Source organism: Neophocaena asiaeorientalis, unplaced genomic scaffold (assembly GCF_003031525.2).
Source record: "Neophocaena asiaeorientalis asiaeorientalis breed wild unplaced genomic scaffold, Neophocaena_asiaeorientalis_V1.1 scaffold123, whole genome shotgun sequence".
In the NCBI taxonomy this organism is placed as follows: Eukaryota; Metazoa; Chordata; class Mammalia; order Artiodactyla; family Phocoenidae; genus Neophocaena; species Neophocaena asiaeorientalis.
In genome coordinates this window covers 7,882,950-7,907,007 of record NW_020173666.1, presented here as the reverse complement: position 1 = coordinate 7,907,007, position 24,058 = coordinate 7,882,950, and the positions used below count along the sequence as shown (strand labels likewise).

The 24,058-nt window shown below is 36.3% G+C and overlaps 1 protein-coding gene across 1 annotated transcript; it reads right to left on the bottom strand.

Annotated features, from left to right (window-relative positions):
• Positions 1-290: 290 nt before the first annotated feature.
• On the bottom strand, positions 291-17,071 carry MYCT1 (MYC target 1). Its single transcript, XM_024747841.1, is given in 3 exon segments — positions 291-2,804; positions 16,889-16,951; positions 16,954-17,071. Coding segments are annotated over 3 exon segments (693 nt in total). The 3' UTR covers positions 291-2,292.
• Between the last annotated feature and the right edge of the window lie 6,987 nt (positions 17,072-24,058).

Genomic DNA, 24,058 nt, shown 5'->3' with positions numbered 1-24,058 from the left:
TTCTCTAAAAAAGTTAAATAATTTTGGAATTGTTTACCTAGCGAGGTAAGAATCTAATGTTTTTAACAAATAACTTACTTATTTTTACATCTGTATTAATACATTGAAAATTCTGTTTCTTTTATTTGTGATGTTACTCTTTTTCTGTTATACGTTATTAGATAAAGTAAGGTTTGTGTCTCTGGAATAGTTTATAAAGAATGGTCTTAACTGAGTTAAAATACCAAATAAATAGGAAATTGTCACAGGCTATTCAATAAACAAACTCTGAATCGAAATTGACACCAGTTTAATTTTATTCTGTAATCAACTAAATATTTCAAATAATACAAATACAACTAAAAAAGTCTCCAATTTTTGCTTTAATTTCACATTTCATACATTGCACAATTTTTACAAGATACTCATTTTGATTGTTTCTTAACTTGGGGAGAGAGGAGGCAATAATTCTGCCAGATGCAGAAAACCCAGGGGATTTCTGCTCTCATTTTCCTCATTTGAGAGACATAAAGCAGTTTTTACTCCCAGCATAAATTCTAGACAAAAACCATACACTTTCCTTACTTCTCATGTTAAACATTAAGGATGACTCACAAGCAAAAGATAGACTTGTTACTAAATTAATGATCTCTTAAAACCTTACGTGGCTATAAGGTAACTGCCAAGTTTGCCCAAAAACAGCTTACAACAAATTCGTTACCCTGCGAGCTTTTTTTTCTTTTCTTCCTTCCTTCTGCCCTCCCTTCCTTTCCTCCTTCTTTCTTTCTTCTTTCAGGTATATTGCATTAGAGAGCATCTATTTATAGACATTTACTATAGACATCTTTTAGCATAATTGTCCTTGAAGAACAATGGAAAATGTAAGCTAAATAAAAAACAAAGAAAATGCTATACAGAATCCTTTATTAAGTAAAAGTTATTCCACTCTTGAGCCATATTCAGACACTATTAGCTGGGACAGCTGCATTGCAGAAACTACAATGAGAGTACATTTTTCTTCACGGAAAATTCCAATGTTCAGAGAAACAAACAGCAACATAAGCTAAATATTCATTATATCAGAAACAAACCACAGGTCTTCTGAGTAATAATCCTGTGAACTCGTGTCCTTAAATGAAAAAGGGCAGCCACAGGCATCTGGCCACTGAAGCTCTCTTCCTTTAGGAGGGTGGCTACCTGTGGAGGTGGACTCCTTAAATAACTATCTGCACCAAGGACCATTTGACATAGTTTAACCTTTGTGCAAGGACTCTTCACAGAAGCTGAAGTTGTAATTCATAGAGAAGCAAATAAAAGATGATGACCAATGAGTCCATCCAGGAAGGAGGATTCTTCATGGTTATAACACCTATTTGGCTGAAAGACTGTCTCCCCACTAACCCTTCTGTCTGTGAAGTTGCAGAAGATCCCTAGATAAGGTGCTTTCCCAGTTGCTAGTTTTAAATGTAAGAAATAAAATTTATCCCTTAAAAAAATGTAAGCTCGGTGTTAAAATTTGTTTTTAGATCAAATGAATTGGATTTGCTGTTGTTGTTTTTATAACAATATAAGCACAACAGTAAAGAAATGTTAAATCACCGTGTGAGTAAAAACAAGGATTTTGCCTCAATGATGTGGATAACTATTCTTGGGGAAAGCACAAAAGGAGTCTGGGGGAAAAATAAGTGTCAGAATTACTATAGTATCTGCAACACCCACTGAGTTCAGCTTCCTTTACTTGCTTCCCTCACTTCTCATAAATGAGTGGAATCAAGGAACTTTAGAATCTCCTACGTTCTGTCATTTTGTGTCCATACAATCCATTAAAAATCCAAGATGGTAATGTGGTGCACTTGTCTTTCTAAAGAAAATTAAATTAAAATGACTTAGGATAGAAATTTTTTTTAAAAAAAGTTATACACTTTTAAGTGATTTTTTCCCCCTTTATAGTCACACTGGACAGCAAATGAGGATTGTAAACTACAGATATCTAAAGTTTTTATTTTAGTCTAAAATATATATACTGTATCCAGCTGATTCTTAGGTAAGAATCACTATCTTTAATAATTCTCACATCGAATACAAAATACATAAATATACAACTATTTGGAAACATATTATTCTTTTGTGAGACAAAGAAAAAAGATGTGTTCAAAGAAAATGTGTTTTACATTGTAATGTCCAACTTGTGTGTGCTCGTTTCAGGTTAGAAACTCATTAGGCATTTGGGCCATGTCTTCAAAATTCTGTTTAGCCTATTTGTGATTTCCTTTCAATAAAAGACAAGAAAAAAGAGAAACAAAAGCACCCTACTCAGGAGTCCGGGAAAGCCTTTATGATTGACTCATAGGCAGGTGGGGCTGGTGTTGAAAGGCCAATCCGAAGACTGTGATTGGACCAGTGGAAATCAGGACGGCCCAGACTGTGGGAAGTGTTGATGGTGGAGGAGGTATTGGATGAAGGGAAAGTCACCATGTGACTCTCAGTTTCCACGGGAAGTGGTGGACTTTGCAGAAACGGATGGAAAGTTGAGCCCCTGAAGCTTGATTTTCTTGGAAAGGAATTGGCTTGTTCCAGGGAAGCTTGGCGCTGGAAAGTGAGGCTCGCCAGGCTGAGGTTGCTTCGACGTTCACAACCACTGTGGCGGTAAAATCCAGTTCTGTTGAGGCCGTGGGTGTAAGAAGATCTAGATCTCCGGCTTGAACTCCACTGTGAGATGGGGGCACTGGCTCTTCTTCGAGAGAAACAAACAAACAAAGCCCAAATAAATCCTCCAATTACAAGTACAGTTGCCATGGACACTGTGAAGGACATTATAACACCCTCTGAAACAAAGAAAAGAAAGAGGCAATTTGCTTTGTAAATAGGTGTCCAACTAAATACACAGGCAAAATACAAATGGTTACTATGGATTACATGATTAACTTCGATTTCGGATTTGGGAAATAGAAGATGGTGCTAGGTGGATATGAATAAATGAAGCGGATATGCTTCCGTTTATCAAAGCAAAAGAATAAAGGATACAAAATGAGATTTTTTTAACTGTAGCATTCCATATTGCTTATGCTATTTTATTATTTTTAAGAAATTAGTAATTAAAAAGTCTCGTTTTTTAAAAAAGGCTGTTCTTTAGCTCATAAATTTTATGGAGTTGCAAATATAGTCCAGAGATTATTTCCTTTAGAGTTACAGTAGCAACTAATGTGCCAAAAATTGATAAAAAATGTCATAGTCACATTGACTTTGCCTTTTCCTCTGTCTGCTTTCATCATCCCCACCAATGTCTTCCACCTGCAGGCTGCATGATGCCTCACTTCCTGTTCTCATTCTGAAACAGGAAGTGCTGGGCTAGAACCACCTGGGGGGCTGACTGATTTATGTCGTATTTCCAGAACTCCTGGACTCTCGCCTATATCTTTGACTCATTGATGACATGACCTATGCAGACTACTGAGCTCTTTCTTGGTTCCCAACCTGGTTCATGCTGTTATCGTGCCCTTGTGATCGTGAAATTCCTGTCCCCTGAATCCCCATGGAATCTCTGTTATAACACCAGTATCCTCCAACTCACAGAACTTGTATTTGTCCAGATTTCCTGTTGTGAGGAGGGGAAACTGCCATTCCCAAATGGAAATTCTACCTTATCCCTTCTTCTTGTGAACTAAAAACATATTCTTGAATAAAACTGGGTAGCAGAGACCCTGCATTGAATCGAAAGACATGCTGGATATTAGAAGACCCTTCTGGCCTTATCACCCACCACACTTACTGACCCTCTACCCCATGATCTAACCCACAAGCCATGTTGATTTTCCCACTATCCCAAAGCCTGTCTTTCTCTCTCAAATTCTATGCATTTCAACATATTTTTCCTGATATCTGGATATAATTTTTAAATTTCTCTTTGGAAAAGTCAGTATGCATTGAACTTTAAATATAGTCAACCCAACAACTGAGTGTGGTCCATGAAAGAAGACCAGCAGAAAATCCATCAAGCTGACCCCAGCCCAAGTTGCCAGCCCACAGAATTGTGAGCTAAGTAAATGGCTGTTTTAAGTCACTATGTTTTGGGGTGGATTGTTACACAGCAAAAGATAACTGATTTAGGGTGCCAAACTCAGCTCTATTCCTAACATACTGCGTGATTTTTATAAAATTTATTTAGACTCACTTATTTTATTACTTTCTTCAAATGAAGGAGTTAGATTTTATGATTGCCAAAGTTCTCTCCAGTTTATTGTTGTAATCTATGATTGTATACACAAAATCTATGATGCAGAAATAACAAAACAAACCAATATTAACAAATACAAAAGAATAATCATTGCTCCTTAATTTTTAGATATGTTTTAGTGTCTTTCCACCTTATATTGTCACATTTATCTCCCATGATAAGACTATATTTATTATGTCCTATTTTCACAATTATCACAAATGCTTATATCGAAATCCTCTAAAACAACTATTTATGTCAAATCTAAGCAATACATTCTTTATACTAAGAAGATGACTTCTGAAATACAAGATGATTTATGACAGATCTTCTAGACCCAGTATTGTTCTTCAAAAATGTCTCTCATCAAAATAATATTGTCATAGCCTTAAAGTGCAATCTCTTGAGACTGGGATTTCATAGAGTTAGGCTTTCTCTGGAAAAAGCAATAAACACAGTCAGAACCTAAAATTAGCCTTATTGATAATACAGTAAAATTCCACATTAACTTGTACTTACCAGTGCCCCAAAATTTGGAACCTAAAAAAGGGATTATAGAAAATCTGGGCTGCCAAGGCAGTGAAACCATGTAAATCAGAATTTTCCAAAGTTTCTTCTAAAACACAATAGAGAAAAACAAGATGACCAAATAAAAATATACAAAACCATGCCTTCAGCATAATTAGAAGACAGAAAAAAAATTCAAATTTCAATTTACCTAAACAATAAACAGTGGGGGACTTCCCTGGTGGCACAGTGGTTGAGAATCTGCCTGCCAATGCAGGGGACACAGTTTCGAGCCCTGGTCCAGGAAGATCCCACATGCCTCCGAGCAACTAAGCCTTTTCACCACAACTGCTGAGGCTGCATTCTAGAGCCTGCGAGCCATGACTACTGAAGCCTGTGCACCTAGAGCCCGTGCTCCGCAACAAGAGAAGCCACCGCAATGAGAAGCCCGCGCACCACAAGAAGAGTAGCCCCCGCTCTCCACAACTAGAGAAAGTTCGTGGACAGCAACAAAGACCCAATGCAGCCAAAAATTAATTAATTAATTAAAAATAAGCAATGGAAAATAGAAATCAGTAAATTAAAAATGATGGGCCTTCCCTGGTGGCGCAGTGGTTGAGAGTCTGCCTGCCGATGCAGGGGACGCGGGTTCGTGCCCCGGTCCTGGAAGATCCCACATGCCACAGAGTGGCTGGGCCCGTGAGCCACGGCCGATGAGCCTGCGTGTCCAGAGCCTGTGCTCCGCAACGGGAGAGGCCGCAACAGTGAGAAGCCCACATACCGCAAAAAAATAATAATAATAATAAAAAATAAATGATGGAAAGCAGAAACCAGTAAATTATCTCCCATACTTCTACCACAAGCTATCATGGAGAAGAAGGGCAATTCTGGAAATACTGTAAAAATAATGAAAAGGTGAACTGGTCCATGAGCACGCTGACTATAGGAAACAGACTTACAAGTGAATATAGGTATGGGAAGAGGCAGTCTTGGAAAGTAATCTTCCTGTAGGGAAGAAAAGAATCCAAGCACAAAAGATCTCATATTTTATATTCTATTTACATGAGATGTCCAGAGCACACAAACTATATAGACGGAGAGTAGCTTAGTGATGGTCTAGGGCAAGGGGATGAGATGGAAGGGAATGGGAGGGACCTCTAATGGGGACAGGTTTCTTTTTGAAGGACAAAATGTTCTCAAATCAGATTGTGGTGGTGGTCACACAACCCTGTAACTATAAAAAAAAACCCATTTAATTGTATACTTTAAGTGGGTGAATTACATAGTCTGTGAAATATATCTCAATAAAGCTGTTTAAAAAAAGAAAGAAAAGGATAGGTGCTTTTGGGGAACCACACAATAAAGGGGAAAAGAGGCAAGACTGAGGGGAAAGGGCTTCCCTGGTGGCGCAGTGGTTGAGGGTCCGCCTCCCGATGCAGGGGACACGGGTTTGTGCCCCGGTCCGGGAAGATCCCACGTGCCGCGGAGAGGCTGGGTCCGTGAGCCCTGGCCACTGAGCCTGCGCGTCCGGAGCCTGTGCTCCGCAGCGGGAGAGGCCACAGCAATCAGGGGCCCGCGTACCGAAAAAAAAAAAAAAAAAAAAGATTGAGGGGAAACTTGGGGATCCTTCAAAACAAAAGAAAATTTAAAACAAAGGACATACAATCCCTCCCCACCTTCATCTTCTAAAAATGAAAATCAACCAGTAAAAACCAACCAAACACACACATACATGCACACACACACACACAGTCAACCAGTAAAAAAACCACGCTTTGCTACACTGAGGAAAGGATGAATCTAGAATGACTCCCAGGTTCTGGCGTGGGTAGGTGAGGGTGGATAGGTGGATACTAGTATCATTCATCCAAACAGGGAAGAAATGTGAGAATGTAGAACTGGGGCTGAAGCTGATATTAGGAAGATGTTGAATTTGTGTGTCCCTGGGATATCTATTTGGAATTCAGGGTTAAATAAATATGGAGCTTAAAGAGAAGCAAAACTGGGAATCTTCATGCTACAAGAGTTCAACCATCCATGGAGAGCACTTCTACTAAAGGAAAGGAATATGTTTATAGAAGCCGAGTTGAGAACAAACTTCCAGGAAAACCAGAATTTAACTGGTGGTGGAAGTCAACACCGGGGAAGCAAAGAAGGGCTAATTAGGGTGGTCCACGGAGACAAGAGAGATTACTAGCTCTGAACCAAAGTGAGGAGAGAATTTTAGGTAGTACTGATTAGCAACCAGATGCCCCAGAGATATTTACTATTCACTTGTTCACACATAAAGCACGCACTAGATACCAAGTACTGCTAAGTACAGAGAGAGCAGGGAAGAAAATAAAGCCTCAGCCCTGGTAGAGTTAACATTCTAGAAGACTTAAAATAAGAAAAATGTCCTTTAGATGTGGCAATGAGTGGGTCATTGGCCACTTTACCTGCAATAAGTTGGGGGTCAGATGATGGAAGACCATGAGTACTTCTCCAAGAAGTTCAACCTCTCCACTGTGGACAAAGAAAAGGCTTGAGCAAAATTACCCATTAGGAAGGATGAAGATGGAGCAGGTAGCGATATCTGTGGTAGACTGAAAGCAGAGAAACAGGGAGGATAGTGAAGCAATGATTCAAACATGCAGTAATAATGGCTTAATCTGGGAAGTTGTAGTGAGAATAGGAAACAACCTGGTCATGAGAGACCCAAAGTGAAAAGAATGTAAAAATTATTCTAAAGTATCATACCACCTAATGTCCTAGAAATAAGACGTTGAGGGGGGTAGTGGTGATAAACTGAGGCTTAGATGCTCTTGTCCCATGATGTAAGTGATAATGTTATTTTCTAGCAGTAATTTAATAATCAGATTAAATTACGTTTTAGAAATTTTAGCATCTGCTTACTTTATTATACTTACTTGTCTTTGCCATTTTATGCCATAATAGTTTATCAGAGAATAGATTTTCTGGATCAAATTTTAATTATTAGTATAATCATTAGAAAGTTCCTTTAAGTTTTGTGTTGCTTATAAAGGCTACCTAAATTCTGGATTTCACTGGAAAAACTGTTTTAGTTGCTCTTAGAAAAGAGCTAAATAAAAATCATGAACTACTCAAATACTTCATAAAACCCAGTCCTTTCTCTTCTTTCCAAATAAGTATGTGAGTCCAGGCATTTTGCTAAATTTGGTTCTTTGGTTAAGAAAAATACCTAACTTTACCATATTTCAGTGAGTTGTCGGCCATCTTTGTTTTTGTGTGGCATATTGCACTAACTTGAATAAGTTATTATCGTACATTGTCATCAGTTGTCCCTGAAAGAGTTTATTCATTAGTTTATACTCCAGAGATTCCATGAGTTGATTACCGTGAGAAACACTTTAATCAAAGAATATGAATAAATTCACTCAGATATTCTGTCTTCCTATTTAGAATAGATGAATGAAAGATATATTATGATCCATCTTAATGTTATTATACCTTTGAGTAGGAAAATAATGCATTAGGTAGACACTTCACTGGTAAACTATAAGCTCCTTTTAAATTTGAACTTCTATTATTCCAAGGTAGAAAGGTTTCACTAAAACTGTGATTAAGAAAATTTTGATGTTTGGAGGAATATAGTTTATAAGATGCATTTTTATTTTATTATTGTGGTAAACAGTAATATGCATTTCTAATTTGATTAATTTAATTTATAGGTCTCGGGCACTATTTTAAGTGTACTATATCACTTAACTGTCAAACAACCCAATTAGGGACATGCTTTATTTCTTTGGTGTGTTCTAAGAAAATATTAATCTAAAATGAAAGTGAAAATGCATAAAAACTGTATCAATTTAATACCAGATTTAGTAGCCTGTTACGGACAGAAATACTTGGGGAAAATATGGTAAGGCAGTATTATGTATTCTACAGTTATACTTTCCTAAATCAACAGCCTCCACTGGAGAATTTTAAATATCAACAACTTCAGATATAGAATCAGAGATACAAGGTTCCAATGAAAACAAACTCTTAAAAATGTTTCAGCTCACACTCCTAATTTTATTTTTTATTTCTTACTTTTTTGGGGGGGCTGCACTGAATGGTGGGCAGGATATTAGTTTCCCCACCAGGGATCGAACCCGTGCCCCCTGCAGAGGAAGTGTGGGGTCTTAACCACTGGACCGCCAGGGAAGTCCCACAGTCTCCTAATTTTATTGATATTGAAACAGAGTCTAAGGTTTATGTTGTAGAACTAACACAATTTATTTTAATAATTGAATATTGACAACTAGCACTGGTCAGGGGGGCTTTCACTCAGGTATGACATAAAGTAAAAAGACAAATACTCTGGTTTGCAAAGTACATGTCCTTGCTTTTGTGTGTAAACCAATGTAACCACTAGGGTCTGATGGAAGATTCTAAATATCTCAGGATATAAGCAGATACAATAGATAAGATTAAAGAGACATATTTACTTTATTTCGACTATTTCAATTTAAAGTTTACAAGCATTCCTATACATGGTCTCAGTGTATATGCCCTTTGAGCCTCTCTACCACAGTCTCTTCTGACAAATAAAATATTCCAAAAGGTTAATCTATAGAGAAAAGTAGCATAAGGTTCATTTCAAGAAAAAAAAGAAAATAGAAACTTTTAAAATGTAGAATCAAGAGGAAATAATTTTACTTCACGTAATTACAATATAACGCAACTAAAAAGACCAAATGATTGCCTTAGAAAAGGTAGATCTCCCTTAAAGGAAAAAAGGAACAAACTCTAACATTAGCAGGGCATTAGCGTATAAATTAAGTGTTGTTATCCTATTTTGTAACCTGTGTCTATACAACTACCAAAGGGCCGGCACATAAGTCCTCAATAAATGACAGCTATGATTACTAATGGTCGTATAACTTTCCCAAGTCATTTGACCCTTCCTGGCCTAATGATAATGGTCACTATAGTCCCTTCTAATTCTAAGATTCTAATATTGAATCTGGTTTTCAATAAATCTTACCCACACCTAGAATTCTGTCCATTAGTGTCAAAATTTAGTAGAGGTCACCATCTAGTGGCCTTGAGTTGAATCGTTCTGATATCTGAAAAGTGATTTCATCTTTGACAACAGAACCTTGATCAATTCACAAAATCTTTTCCAATTGTAAGAATCATTAAGCTTAGCTATCACTGAAGTAGGCTATGCTGTTCTTGGTGCCCTGGAGTATATAGGAGGATGGTTCAGACAATAAGACTTCAGTAAAAATCGTTTTTAGGAAGAATTATATTTAAGGTTCAGAAAACTTTTAATTACAATAATTTAAACAAAGAATAAATATTTCCTATGTGTATCTCATCTCCTGGAAAATCCTATTGGGTCTGTTTTCAGAATATATCCACAATTCAACTTTTCATTCTCTACTCTGCTATCTCCCTGATGCTCCCAATTTGATCTCAATTATCTGTGCTCGTCACTACTCTTCCCCTGGCTCATTCAGCTCCATCCACACTGCCCTGTTTGCCATTCCTTAAACACATCAGCTCTGCTTCCAGTTTAGGGCCTTGTGCTTGTGGTAATCTATTCCTGAAACTCTTTCATCAGCCATCTACAAGGGTGACTTCAGGTCTTTGTTCACATGTCACCTTCTCATTGAGGCTTACCCTGACTGCCCTATCTAAATTTTATCCTGCCCCACTTCTGATGCCTAACTGCCACCCTTGATTTTCTTTTTTCTTTCTGGATTACTGGAAACTAGACTCAATTGTAGGGCAAGTAAGGAAAAATCTGGGAGATTTGGAAGTAGTTTTGACCAAAGTCACGAGGCATAAGTCATACTCTGAATATAATTAGTCAACAGTATTGTTAGAGTAGAAGGTAAGTTAAATTATGTTCACAAGGAACACGGTAGACCATCATTTTCTGTGTGTGATAAACTAACATGTATCAAACCACTGGGACCAATTATAAAATACAGATCAAAAATATGTTTTTAAATCTGGTTGAAGCCATCAGAGGCCTACCTAAACTTTGAGGGAGCAAATTCTAAGAGAAAAGAAAATCTCTCATACAGTGATCTGTAAAGAGAGGCAAAAGAGGCAAAAAACCTGAGTAGAACTCTGCAATCTCAGTAGGCTTAGAAAACAAAGACTGGATTTCAGGGGATACCAAGGAGGATAGACTCTGGGAAATATTCTAGACTCTGAGTTGGACTTCCAAAGGGCTATTCCCTAAGAGTAATAGCAAATAGGAAAAAAAGTAGACCTCACAAAGATAGAAACACAGTTGACCCTTGAACAACACAGGTTTGAACTGCATAGGTCCACTTATACATAGATTTTTTTCAATAAATACATATTAGTGGTTTCCTCTGGGGATGATGTAGACAGAGATTGACTAGGAAGTGTCATTAGGGAACTTTTGGGTTGGAGATAATGTTCTGTATCTTGATCGGGGTTTGGGTTACTCAGGTGCGTATGTATTTGTCAAAATTCAGCAAATGTTCAGTTATGATCTGTGCACTTCATTTTTGATCATTTTACACATTTTATTGTATGTATGTTTGACCTTAAAAAGAAAAACAAATATTGAATTCCTGTTAATAAAAAAATGCTGAATTAATTAGGGGGAAGTGTACTGATATCTGCAATTTACTTGGAAATATAAACTAACAGATTGGTAGATAGAATGAATATTATAAAAATGTTAATAGTAGAATCCAGGCGGTAGGTATATGGATATTCCCTGTAAAATTCTTCAAATTTTTCTGTATATTTGAACACTTTCATAATAAATTTTAGAAAAACATAGGAGAGAAGACCATGAACAACTTTAAGTTAACACATTTAGAAATTTACTTCAAAAGGGCAAATTCCTAGAAAATACGATTCCTGCCCTAAAGCAATCAAAGAAGCAGTAGAATATCTGAGTAGCCCAATATTGTTAAACAAATTGACTTTTCATTTAAAACCTTCCTATTAAAAATACTACCGATAATTACACTGGTGAATTTTTTCAAACATTTAAACAATAAACAATGGCACTCTTACACAAATGTTTTCAGATAATAGAAAACAATTCCTACCCTGTTTTAGGAAACCTGCATAACGTTGATACCAAAACCTGACGAGGCTATTATAAGAAAAGACTACTATAGGCAAATTTCTCTCATTAATATAGATGCAGAAGTTCTAAAGTCAGGAACCTATCAAAAAATACATTCTTCTAGGCTCTGCTCCATACCTACTGAATTATAATCTCTGAGCTTGGAGTTCAGTGAGAGATGAATCTTCAAACTTCTCTCTATGGAACTGAGATACAGCAGTTTTAAAGAAAAGCATTTGTTATTCAAACATCCTAAGTAACTGATATAAAGGAAGTAATTAGAAGGCTGTTAATAAGAAGGGTCCAAGGGTTTTTAAAATGGAAAGTAAAGATATGAATTTGAAATATAGTCAGTATTTGTTTACAATTTGGGAAGAGGAAATATAAAGAACATCTTTGGGGTGCATGGCCAGCAAAGCTTTCTCCCTCCTCAACCTCTCTGGAAACAACCTACTGCCGTCTGCTGAGGTAGGTCTCTAAGTGACATATTTTTCCACAGGTTAAGGAATACAATTTTCAGCTATTAACCAAGGTTTTCTGCCCTTGACTGCACTTGATTGCCCAGCAAATCAACTAACGATCCTCCATTTCAATTATATCTGGTAGAGGATTAGGGCTGTTATCAAGGATACCCAGAATAAAGAAAAAGTTAATGTTTACAATTGGTAATAGGATTATTAAATACATAGAATAGATGACAGTCTTGAAAACCAATTGTTTTACTGCAATCACTAGACAACGTGAGACAGAAGAAAGTGTTTTGGTTTTTTGTTTGTTTGTTGCAGTTTCAAAATGCTAAGAGCCTAAAGGACTCAAGAACATACCTTTTTACTATAATGAACTGTATTGGGAAAAATAAACCATGGTCTACGAGTCATGCCCTTGTCAGTTTGGGCTGCCCTTTAAATACCATAGACTGGGTAGCTTAAACAACAGATGTTTATTTCTCACAGTTCTGGGGTCTAGGAAATCCAAGATCCAGGTGCCAGCGTGATCAGGTTCTGGAGAGAACCCACATCCTTTCCTCAGTGCATACACGCAGACAGAGAGACAAAGAGTACTATCTCTTCCTCTTCTTTTAAGGCCATTAACCCCATCATGGCGTCCCCACCGTCTAATTTAACCCAAATTACACCCAAAGGTCTTATCTCCAGATAACACTGCATTGAGGGTTAAGGCTTCAACATATGAACGGTAGAGGAGACATAAACATTCAATCCATAACAAATAAACTTTCAGAAGCAGCGTAAAGAGGAGATGTTTAGGAGAGAGAAGAAGGGCTATAAACTATGTGACCAGTAAGAGTCCTGGAGAAGGGGCCATCACTCCATCTCTGCCTGTGATGAGCTACAGATTGATTTAGGGAATGCCAGAGAAATTGGTATCCATTCCCAGCTTCTTAGAGGGATCCAGATGGGAAAGATGACAATCCCCTCTGAGAAACTCTGGGTCCCTGAAAGGCAGAGGAGGAATGAGGAAGTGTGGACATTAGTATATCCAGGTCTAGGAGTCTGATATACAGTCCAAATTCCCACAGCTCCAGGGTGATGGGAGAGCATTCAACATTGTTCTGTGCCACTGAGACAGAAGGAAAAGTACGTGAATAAGAGCCAGTAGACCAGAAAGGAAAAATCATGACATTAGCAAATATTGCACAGACCATACGAGGCAAATTTTATGGTAAGAGCCTTCAGCAGCAGAGGCAAGAAAAAAGGGCAATTCCCCTAAAGTAGATGAGAAATACACATCTGTAGTCAGCAGAGACCAGAACTTGATCAAGAACCAATGGCCCTCTCCTTCCAATAACCTTAATAGTGTATAGCTACCACCACTGTCCCTTTCCAACTTTAGAGAAAAGTCCTAAGGAAGAGGAAAGTGGGGAGACTTGAAGTAAGTAAATTGAAAATAATTATGTTAAATCAGGTCAAACTTTTACAGTGACTTTCAAAACTACACAAATCTTTCTCAAGTCGTTCACACTTTTCCACAAATATGGCTTGGGTGTTTTTACTTCTCCATATCTGCTGATAACACTTCTCCTGAACTCCCTGAAATTTCCAACGACGCCTTATTTATCTCACTAACACCTGACGCATTGACTAATATATAAGTAGTGGTCAGTCAATGCTTCTGAGTAAACTAATGAACTGGATAGATAAACGGATGAAAGGATGAGTTAATAAGTTAATGTAGGAAAAATGAATGACTACAATGTTCTTCCTACAATTGTTTCCCTATTTGAAACTCACCTGATTTATAGGAACAGATAAAGCCTCACTTTTTTTTTCTAAGGAGGATTTAGGGACCATTTCTGCCACATTTGTCTTTCTAACTCATAACGATCATTGCCATTTTAATGTACATTATCTTGTATTATTCCATGACAGTATAGACATATATTTACATATTTATGGACACATAATCTCCTCCAAAGTGTAATCTTCTTGAGGACAGATATTATAGTTTTGGTGAGGATTAAATGAGGTGAATAAATGCAAGTTCCTAAGCCAATAAATTCCCCAATTTTTCACAATGCTAGCCAAAAGGGAAAAACACAAGTGGTAAGGCAAGAAGTATAACCAAATGGTTTTCTTTAAGATTCTGAATACCAAAAAATAAACCAAGTTTAACAACACTTGTCTATTTCATTAAAGCAGAGTGCAGCAAACTTTCACAGGTTATGTTTCCTGCTGCTTTCATGGGGGATGTTTGTAGGGACGGGAAATGCATCAAAGAAAGCAAAAGTGAGAAATGCAAGGTGGTGATCTTCAGGTGTGTTGTCACTCTCAGGCCAACTTTATTGCCCACCTTTGCACTAATTACTGTAATGTTTGCACAATATTTAATAAGGTTTAATGGGTGATCACCAAAAAAATTCAAGCTATCACTATTGGTAATAACCTGGTATCATTATCTTATTTTTCAACATTCATTAAAGTAAATCAGGAAAATTATATTTGGAAAACAACTTTTATACAGCCTAAGTTTGGGGAATTCATATGGTTAAATGTACAAGTTTTGCTTTTCTAAACTCTTCTTTCTCTATTCTCTGAATTCAAAGTGCCAAGCAGACAATTGATTTTGGAAGCAATAGGCAATGTATTGCACTGTACCTTATAAGATTTTCAAATAATATTTTTGCAGAGACAGTGACGTAGATATCAATTTAGATACAAAAAGGAAATAAAAATTTAAAAGATCAACATTTATATTTTAGGAAATTTTTACATTTCATATATTCACATTTACATTTTTGCATTTTACACTTGATGTTTTCTTGAACCCCAGAAGAATTAATGTGATCTTTTATATATTTTCCCCATATCATCAAACGTTATAACATTATATCTACTCAACATATTTGTTTGGCTTTGTTAATGCTTATCAAGGTAACACTCCCCTTCCTGGTTTTCATTATTTCCATCTATTTTCTGTTGTATTCACAAAGTAAGATAAAGAAACACTAGGAACTATCTTTGGAACAATAAGTTTGAATTCTTTCTTAAGCATAGATTTCTATATTAAAAAATAAATTTCAGGATTGGTAAATAGACTCCAATTAAACATTCTGTTTTTAATTGAGGTTTATTTTATGATTATTATCCATGTTTTAATCAGTAGATAACGATTTTTTTCCCTTAAGTCTTTAAGTAAACCTGAAATTTAACTTTGAATGGCCTGAAAAAAATTGATTTTTTACAGATTATTTTTTGCAGTAAGAATTACTTTACTTTTGAATAATCTATATAGTTACTTATTTTTGCAGTGATGAATTTAGGGTAAACACACGCTAGCTATTTTTTAGCGTGTGTTTAGCACATTCACTTTCTCTGTAAAGGAGGACAGCAAACTGTATTGTAAGAAACCTATATAAGTAAGACTCCCACAATTCAAAGATTTATTGTCTATTGGTTTCCACGTAGAATAACTTATTACCAAAGCCATTCTTTACAATATGCAAGTATAATTTACTTTCTTTTTCTTAATTTTTAAATAATTACATTATGATGTTTATTAATATCCCTCATTTTCAGACTTGAAACAAACATAAATGTTGATGGTAAAAAAGAATTCATTAATTCCTTCCATGCAGATTACTGTGATGGTGGACGACCAGGTAGGTTGTTCAGAGCAGGCAGCATCGCTGCTCATTTTTCACGGGATAGTTCCCCAAACGTACCTTGGAATCACAACGAAAAGTCTGAAAGAGTTCTCTGTGAAGATGAAACATTTGTTCGGGACAGTAAATAGGGCTATCGATCTCTTCATAAACTCCATTATCTCCTTTAAAGTTTTTTTCTGGATTTAACTCAACTTGCCGCCGTTATTTTTAAAATTTCCCTGAACCCAAGCATCTGTGTCAATTTCATGTCTCAGCCCTTCCTCCCTGTGTCTCCAGCCTTGGAAGACTCGTGGTTTTGACCTCAGCTCCATCCTGCTGCTGCTAACTGACTAGAAGCCAGGTCTGAACCCAGCCAAAAGCTACTATTGTATTGTTCCTTTTTTTCCCCTTGTTAGGCTTTCTTTATAACGTTATTTGTGGTATTAGTTCCACTTGTTCTATTACAGTTTTTTTGTCTAATTTCATAATATGATTTCTTATTTAATCATGTCATCACACTCCTTCAGTACAGATTTATTATTTAGATTCGCTTTGGAAATTAAAGAATATAACATTGACGATGTAAGTTAAAATAATCTCTATAGAAATTCTCAGTTTCATTAAAAAAGATACATAATCTATATAACCGTAAGACAGATAAAACTTAATTTTCTAACAAATCAATTATCAATTTCCAAACAGCAATGACTTACAAATTTTTTCTGTTTTATTCTTATTGCTTTCTAATTAGCACTTCCTATTATTTTCTCATTATTTTGTAACACCAGCCATAATCTATATGTGTTGCCAAGATTCTCCTTGAACGACTTCATAGCCCACTTTATGGATATTTTATATGAACAAATTTTTTGTAATAAATTTATGAAAACTTTAGGTAATCGATTTACCATAAACAAAATGGCTCAGAGATTTCCAATGTTTCAATAACTTTTAGGCAGTACATTTCTCTGCATCCTAATTTTAAATTAAAAACAGTTAAAGAAAATCTTACCCCAAAAGTTTTCTGGCCATGGACTCCCTAAACTTGTTGTGTTATTAGCCATGATATCCACAGGAAGAGAAGAACGAGAAGAAAAGCCAGTATGTCCAAAAGAAGCACTTTGATTTTATGTCTTTGTGGTTCAGCAAGAGAAAAATAATTTTCACACAACCCCTCATATACTTGTGTTTGCATAAAAGGAAATAAGTATATCATGTTTCCTGCTTTTATACTCAAATTAGCAACTGTTTTTCTTATCTTGGAATTCCACACAGTTCCTGAGACACAAAACAATTTCCTTCTCGTCATTTCCTCAGCTGAATTGCTAAGTACCCTCCTTTCCACCATCTCCAAACTGCTTTGGGGATAAGAGGCTCCTTTTCTTGTTCTTTCCTCTTCTCGTACTGATACAGAGGAAGATTCCAAACTCTCAGCTACAGCTGAGATATAAATCTAACTGGGGTTAAACTTACATCGGATAAAGAAATAGACTGCTTTCCAATGTTTGAAAGCTATACTTATGTAGTAAGTCGGGGGGGGGGGAACTCTTCAGAAATCCATATTCTGTTCCAATACAATTAATTTTATCTAATACCTATTCTATAACTCAGTTACTTACTAAAATTCTTAATGTCTCTTGCTCTATTTGGGATATTGATTTTGAAAAGTCATTTCTTTATTTCATAAATACCTCTAGAATGTAATTTATATTTAATTTTTTATGAAAATTGGTAGGTAAATATGAGAAAAAACAGTTTCCACACTGAAGGGCCCTACTTACAGCCAATTAGGGGCTACGTAAATGCAAACATTCAATTACAACAGAATGGTAAGCCCTATAGTAAGCAGTACAATGATAACAGTATGTTTTTCTTCATGGAGGAGTGATGAGTTTGGTACTGTGTATGACAGTATGAAAATAATTTTACCAAGTGGAGAAAGAGTAATCAGGTAGAAAGAACAACATCAACAAATGTAGAGGAGGGACTTGAGGACACGGGGAAGGGGAATGGGAAGCTGGAACGAAGTGAGAGAGCGGCATGGACATATATACACTACCAAATGTAAAATAGATAGCTAGTGGGAAGCAGCTGCATAGCAGAGGGAGATCAGCTCAGTGCTTTGTGTCCCCCTAGAGGGGTGGGATAGGGAGGGTGGGAGGGAGACACAAGAGGGAGGAGATATGGGGATATATGTATATGTATAGCTGATTCACTTTGTTATACAGCAGAAACTAACACACCATTGTAAAGCAATTACACTCATAAAGATGTTTTTAAAAAAAGAGAGGAATCATGACAATTCATATTGTGGGTATTCTGGATGACTATAGTGGAAAGTGCACTATGGGAAAGAATTACATGAGACTTCTCAGGAGACACAGATTAGTTAAAATTTCAAGAGTCTTTGTCTGCAAGCTTAACAAGCTTAGCCTGGATCCTCTGAGCATTGGGAAGCCATTGGAAGTAGGAGTAACAGTGCCCACCCGTGCTTAATAAATGCACTAAACTGCGTTCAAGAATCTGGTTTCCTCCGTCTTTGATCATTAACTCTTGTGTAACTTGCATTCAGCCTAATTGTCATCACAGCATGATTTATTGTGAAGCAGTAAATCATCTTCATGAAGTCTGTAATATATTCCTGAGTAGATCTAGGAAAATCTGAAAAAAAACATAATATGAAGTTGATCACATATAAATTTTTGCCTTCCTAATTCTCTAAATATTAGGTTGTTTCTGCTCATTTTCTTAATTTTGATATATTTACATTATCTTTAAATTCGTTGGAAATTAAAATAGAGACACCTAAAGGAGAATAGTGGAATATTATGAAAAATTTAGAGATTTCACTGAGCACATATGAAAACTTACCTCTATAATATTCTTGCTAAGGTTTATTTACATATAATTGAGTAAATAAAATACTTATCTTTTGCTTAAGAAAAACAAAAAAAAGGGACTCATATTTCAATATTTATCTTTACAATATTTTTGACAGAATTTATAAAAATAGAAAATTAAAAGACTATCTTATTCCTGGAAAAACATAATCTGGATGAAAATATATTGTCATACTTCTAAATTCCTGTGGGATTTGTCAATTATTACATGTATTTTTAAGTACACATTTTGTACTATAGGCTACCTGATTCAATAAATACTAATTTCAAAAATGGATATATTTTTATAAAGAGTTATACAGAGTGCATTTGGCCTAAAACCACAAACCAGATGAGTGGAGTGGATGAGTCTAGTTTGGTGGAAATGCCTTCTGTGCAGAAGCAGGGCTCACTCTATCTCAGGGCTGGGATACAGCCTTTCATTGTTTAGTGTTTAATCATGCAGATTTTCTCCCAGTTTTCACTTTTGCAGATGTCCAGAAGCCTGTCAAAACCTTCAAGAAAATTTGTTTTCTAGCACTTTGTGACCTAGGAATATTTTTCTTTTCTGCGAACAGCCTGTTGGTAGCATTCGCTCTTATCTGTGTACGTAATTTGCTTGGTAAAGGATTCATATTTTTCCTGGCAGAGATCCATATAAGAGGGTGTTTATGTCTATGTGATTTTCAAATCCCATGATTTGTAATTCCAAAACAGGAAGTTGATTTTTATCTTTCAGAAATGTTAGGTTTGTTCTTCTACTGTTGGTTATTTCACAAGTCAGGTCTTTAGATCTGGATTCTCCAGTAGTCATAAAATACTTCTGGAGGTTTGTTCTTCCCTGTCGAGGCAATCACACGGCTCCCTCCCTCCCTTCGTTAAGGTCTCTGCATCTTCGCCAGGCATTCCCTACTCACCTTGTCTAAAGCGTTTCCACTTGAGCCACTCTCTCCCTTGACTCCGCATCATCCCTGCCTTCAGGGCACTTATCACTCCCTGACATTATGCTATGCTTGCTTTTGCTTTTTTGGTTGTTTTTGGTCTCTTCCACCAGAAGTTAAGTTCCATGAGGACAGGAACTTTATGGATCTTGCTCATATCTGTAAATCCTGTGGCCAATATAGTGCTAGCACTTTGTGACCTAGGAATATTTTTCTTTTCTGTGAACAGCCTGTTGGTAGCATTCGCTCTTATCTGTGTATGTAATTTGCTTGGTAAAGGATTCATATTTTTCCTGGCAGAGATCCATATAAGAGGATCTTATAATAATACAGGCTCTTAATAACAGGCTCATAATATTTATTTAATAAGGGAATGACATAATTCTAAGGGATCTGAAGGTGAGAGTGTTACTGAAGCAGCCTTGTTTGACGTTCAGCCAGCCAAATGCTGACATCTGCAGCAGAGAAAAGGCTTACTCCCGAAGCAGCCAAGCAAGTAGATGGGAGAACAAATCTCAAATCCACCTCCCCGAAGGTGACGAGCTCCGGGTATTTATGGGTGAAGAGTATAGGTCAGGGGTTCAGGGGAAGGTGATTGGAGGCAGGAAAAAGGTGAGGTCATTGCTGCTTTGTGCAAGCATATCTGAGTTACATGCTTCTTCACGGGACACATGTTCAGAAAATGGAAGCATTAGCGCGATCTGAGGGTGGAGCTTTTGGTCAAAGTTTCCGTGGAAAGGTCATCCGTCGAAACCCAGCGTGGGTCCACTATCAGAGGTGTTATCTAAATGAGTAAAGGAGTCTAGTGATATGTCTAAGCTTGGAGGGTATGCAATTTGCAAGAACAATTAAAGTGAGCTCAATCAGTGAAGGCAAGTTACAATTTACTCTTGATTAGACAAGCGAGGTACAGTTTAATGGATCTAATCCCCAGTTTCAAAAGTATTTTGGACATCCCAAGTCAGGTTAATAAAAATGCCACTGCTCAAAAACCCAGGTTAGAAATCTTTATTAATGGACATTCAGTATATTGAAAGTTTGACTTATAACTTGATACAGAGTCAAGTGATACAAAGAAAACTGTCGCATTACATAAAACACGTTTGACTTTAAATACACATTTGACTTTAAACTTCCTTTTTTAGCTTCATCTTTTAAAACTATCATGGGTTTTGCCTTCCCCATATTAAATTGATCCAAACAATTTAGCTAAATTGACAGTACTTTCAGAACATACATGAATTACCCACAAAAACTGAAATTTTATATCTATCAAAAAAAATCAAGTTTTTAAAAAGTAACTTGGAGGATAAATTAAAATGTAAACATCTCATTTTAACATATTGATGCTCTTTTTTCTCCTTGTTTTCATGGTATGAGAGTTGGTCTTCTTTTTCCTTTCTTTTTAAACTCATTCCTTTGGTAGGGGGATGACAAAACTAGAAAAGACCAAAATAGAGGTCAGGTTATGTGTGTGAAAATCTTACTGCTAGGATTTAAGATTTTACAAACTGCAGTGGAGACAGAGATAATTTCCTGGGACTGGGGTAGTGGTGGTGGTATTTCTTTCTAAGTAATATGTCTTTATGAATGTCTTTTTGAGGCTATGGTAAAAGATGATCACATTAGAGAGAGAACTCCACTCTGAGATAAACACTGAGAAGCAGAGGTAGAGCCTCAGGGTCAGAGCCCTGGACTTCACGTTCACCCTGAGGATGGCTGTCAGCACCTACTGCTCAATCACCTGCGAACTGGACAAGAAGAAGAAATTATCCTGCAAAAGGAAATTCGCTCACCTTGCCTTTGACTCAGGCAGGTGGGGAAAGAAAATAAAGCTCCACTGAGAATTCCTCATCAAAACCCTGTGCCCGAGTGTGTGAGGGACCTGAATTTACAGCACCAACAAACATCAAGTTGAAAATGTGAAGTATTTAGCTGTATCAGCACTAACCAACACACCACGTGTAAGCAAGCTTTCTAAAGGAACACACTTTAAACCAAGATCTCAAAGAATTCCCAGAAATTCTTCTAGAAACAAGGGCTTATAAAAAAAAAACCAATAAGCACACCTGGTAAGCAGAATGCCCCGTCCACACCCTAATCCGTGGAACCTGTGAATGTCATATAACAGGCAAAAGAGACTTTGCAGATGCGATTAAGGGAGATTATCTTGGATCATGTGAGTGGGCCCCATGTGATCACATAAACTCTTATAAGCAGAGAACTTTCTCTGCTTAGAGTCAGAGAGATGTGATGGAAAAGAGGCAGTAGAGATGCAGCCAAGAGGAAGTCAGAGAGATCCCAGACTAATATGGATTTATCACGCTGCTGCTTGTTCTAAAATGTAGGCGTCGGGAACCAGAGAGGCTTCTAGGAGCCAAGGGCAGCGCTCTGCTGACAGCCAGCAAAGAAATGGGGAGCTCAGTCCTACAATCTCAAAGGACTGAATTCAGCCAATAACCTGAATGAGCTTGAAAGGAGATTCTCCCCCAGAGCCTCCCGTTAGGGATGCAGGTCTTCTGACATCTTGATTTTAGTCTTATAAGGCCTGGAGCAGAGAAATCAGCTAAAGCACACTGTGGCCAGATTTCCGACCCAAGAAAACAGATTATTTCCAAAGTAAGTCAATTCCTCTAAAAGCTGAACTGCAGTGGTAACAGTGGAAACCAGAGACAATGCAATCATATCTTCAAAGTTCTGAGAGGAAAAAATTAACCTGTCTACCTAGGCAACTGAGTATACAATGAAGCCATTTTTCAAATACACCCATTTTCAGGAAAACAATAATTGAGTGATTTTTATTATCCTAAGAATTACGAAAGACTTAAGGTCAGAAAGAAGGAAAATTATTTTAGAGAGCAAATTGGATGTAAAAAACTGGCAAGTGTGTGGATCAATCCAAAAGTTTATATTATGAAAGCGAAAACAATAAATTCTAATTGTTGGACTAAACAGATCAAGACAGAACTAAAATCCTGTAGGAAAGTACAGCCTATAAGTAAAAGGTACAAAATGAGCTAAAATATTCAGGTGCTTTAATTGTCCAAAAAGGGGATAAAGATACTGATGATTAATTATAGTCTAAAGAGAAGAATGAAACTTTCTTAACCTGAAATATAGTATGAATTAAAAACAAATTCAGTAAACATTATAAACTTGAAGAAATATTAAACCATTCCCTTTATAATTCCTTTAAAACGTTCCCTTAAGAAACAAGACAAATCTGACCACTTTAATCATTTCCATTCCACATGGGACTGCACAGCCTTGCCAGGACAATAAGAAAAAGAAATAAATATACAATGGGAAGATAGAAATGAAATTATCATTTTTCTTACAATCTATGTATGATTGTCTATATTACCACAAACAATATAAAACGTACAAAAGAAAGAAGTTATTAATAGCAACAAAATACAGAAAAGAAGAAAAATATAACAAATTGTGCAAGATTCATATGGAAAATGATAACATTTTATTGAAGGATGTGAAGGAAGACTTTTAAAATGTGATATAATATATTCATGGATAGGAATACTCAATACTGAAAAGATATCAATTATTTTCAATATACATATATTTTTCAGACATATAGTTTTTTAATTCCTAAAAAAATCCTAAGAGCATTCTTTAATAAATTTAGCAAGCTGATTCTAAAATATATATGAAAGACCAAAGGGCCAAAAATAGCCAAGACACTTAAGAAGAAGAATTAGCTTAGGAGACTTATAAACACATTGTGATGTATTATAATGTATTGTACCCAGTACAGTATAGTTTTGACTCAGGGGTGAAATAACAGACCAATTACGCAGCATAGAGAATCCAGAAATGGATTCGGGATAAATAGAGGATCCATAAATGGATCCCAGGTAAATAGAGAATCCAGAAATGGATCCTTGAGTTATGACAGCAACAAGGGAGAAAGATGGTTTGTTCAGAAAACTGCGCTGTCGTACAATTGAATAACCACATAGGAAGAAAATGAACCCCAAATTTGTACCATACAAAAATAAGAGTTCCAGATAGATACTTTTAGAAAACAAAGTAGGACTTGTTAAACAAAATGTACCAAAAACACAAACCTAAGAGAAAAGGTTGACTAAATGGAATATGTTAGCATCAAGAATTTATGTTCATTAAAAAAAGTCAGAAAGAAAATGAAAATACAAACCACAAACTGGTGTAGAAACTTAATCGATTTTGTATATTTTGTATATTGATCCAGCAAACTTTTGTAAGGTTCTTATTATTTCTAATAATTTGTCAATAGATTTCAGAATTTTGCAAATAGACACTCTATCTGCAAATAATTATAGTTTTATTTTTTATTTCCAAAGACATTGTAGTATATAATAGAAT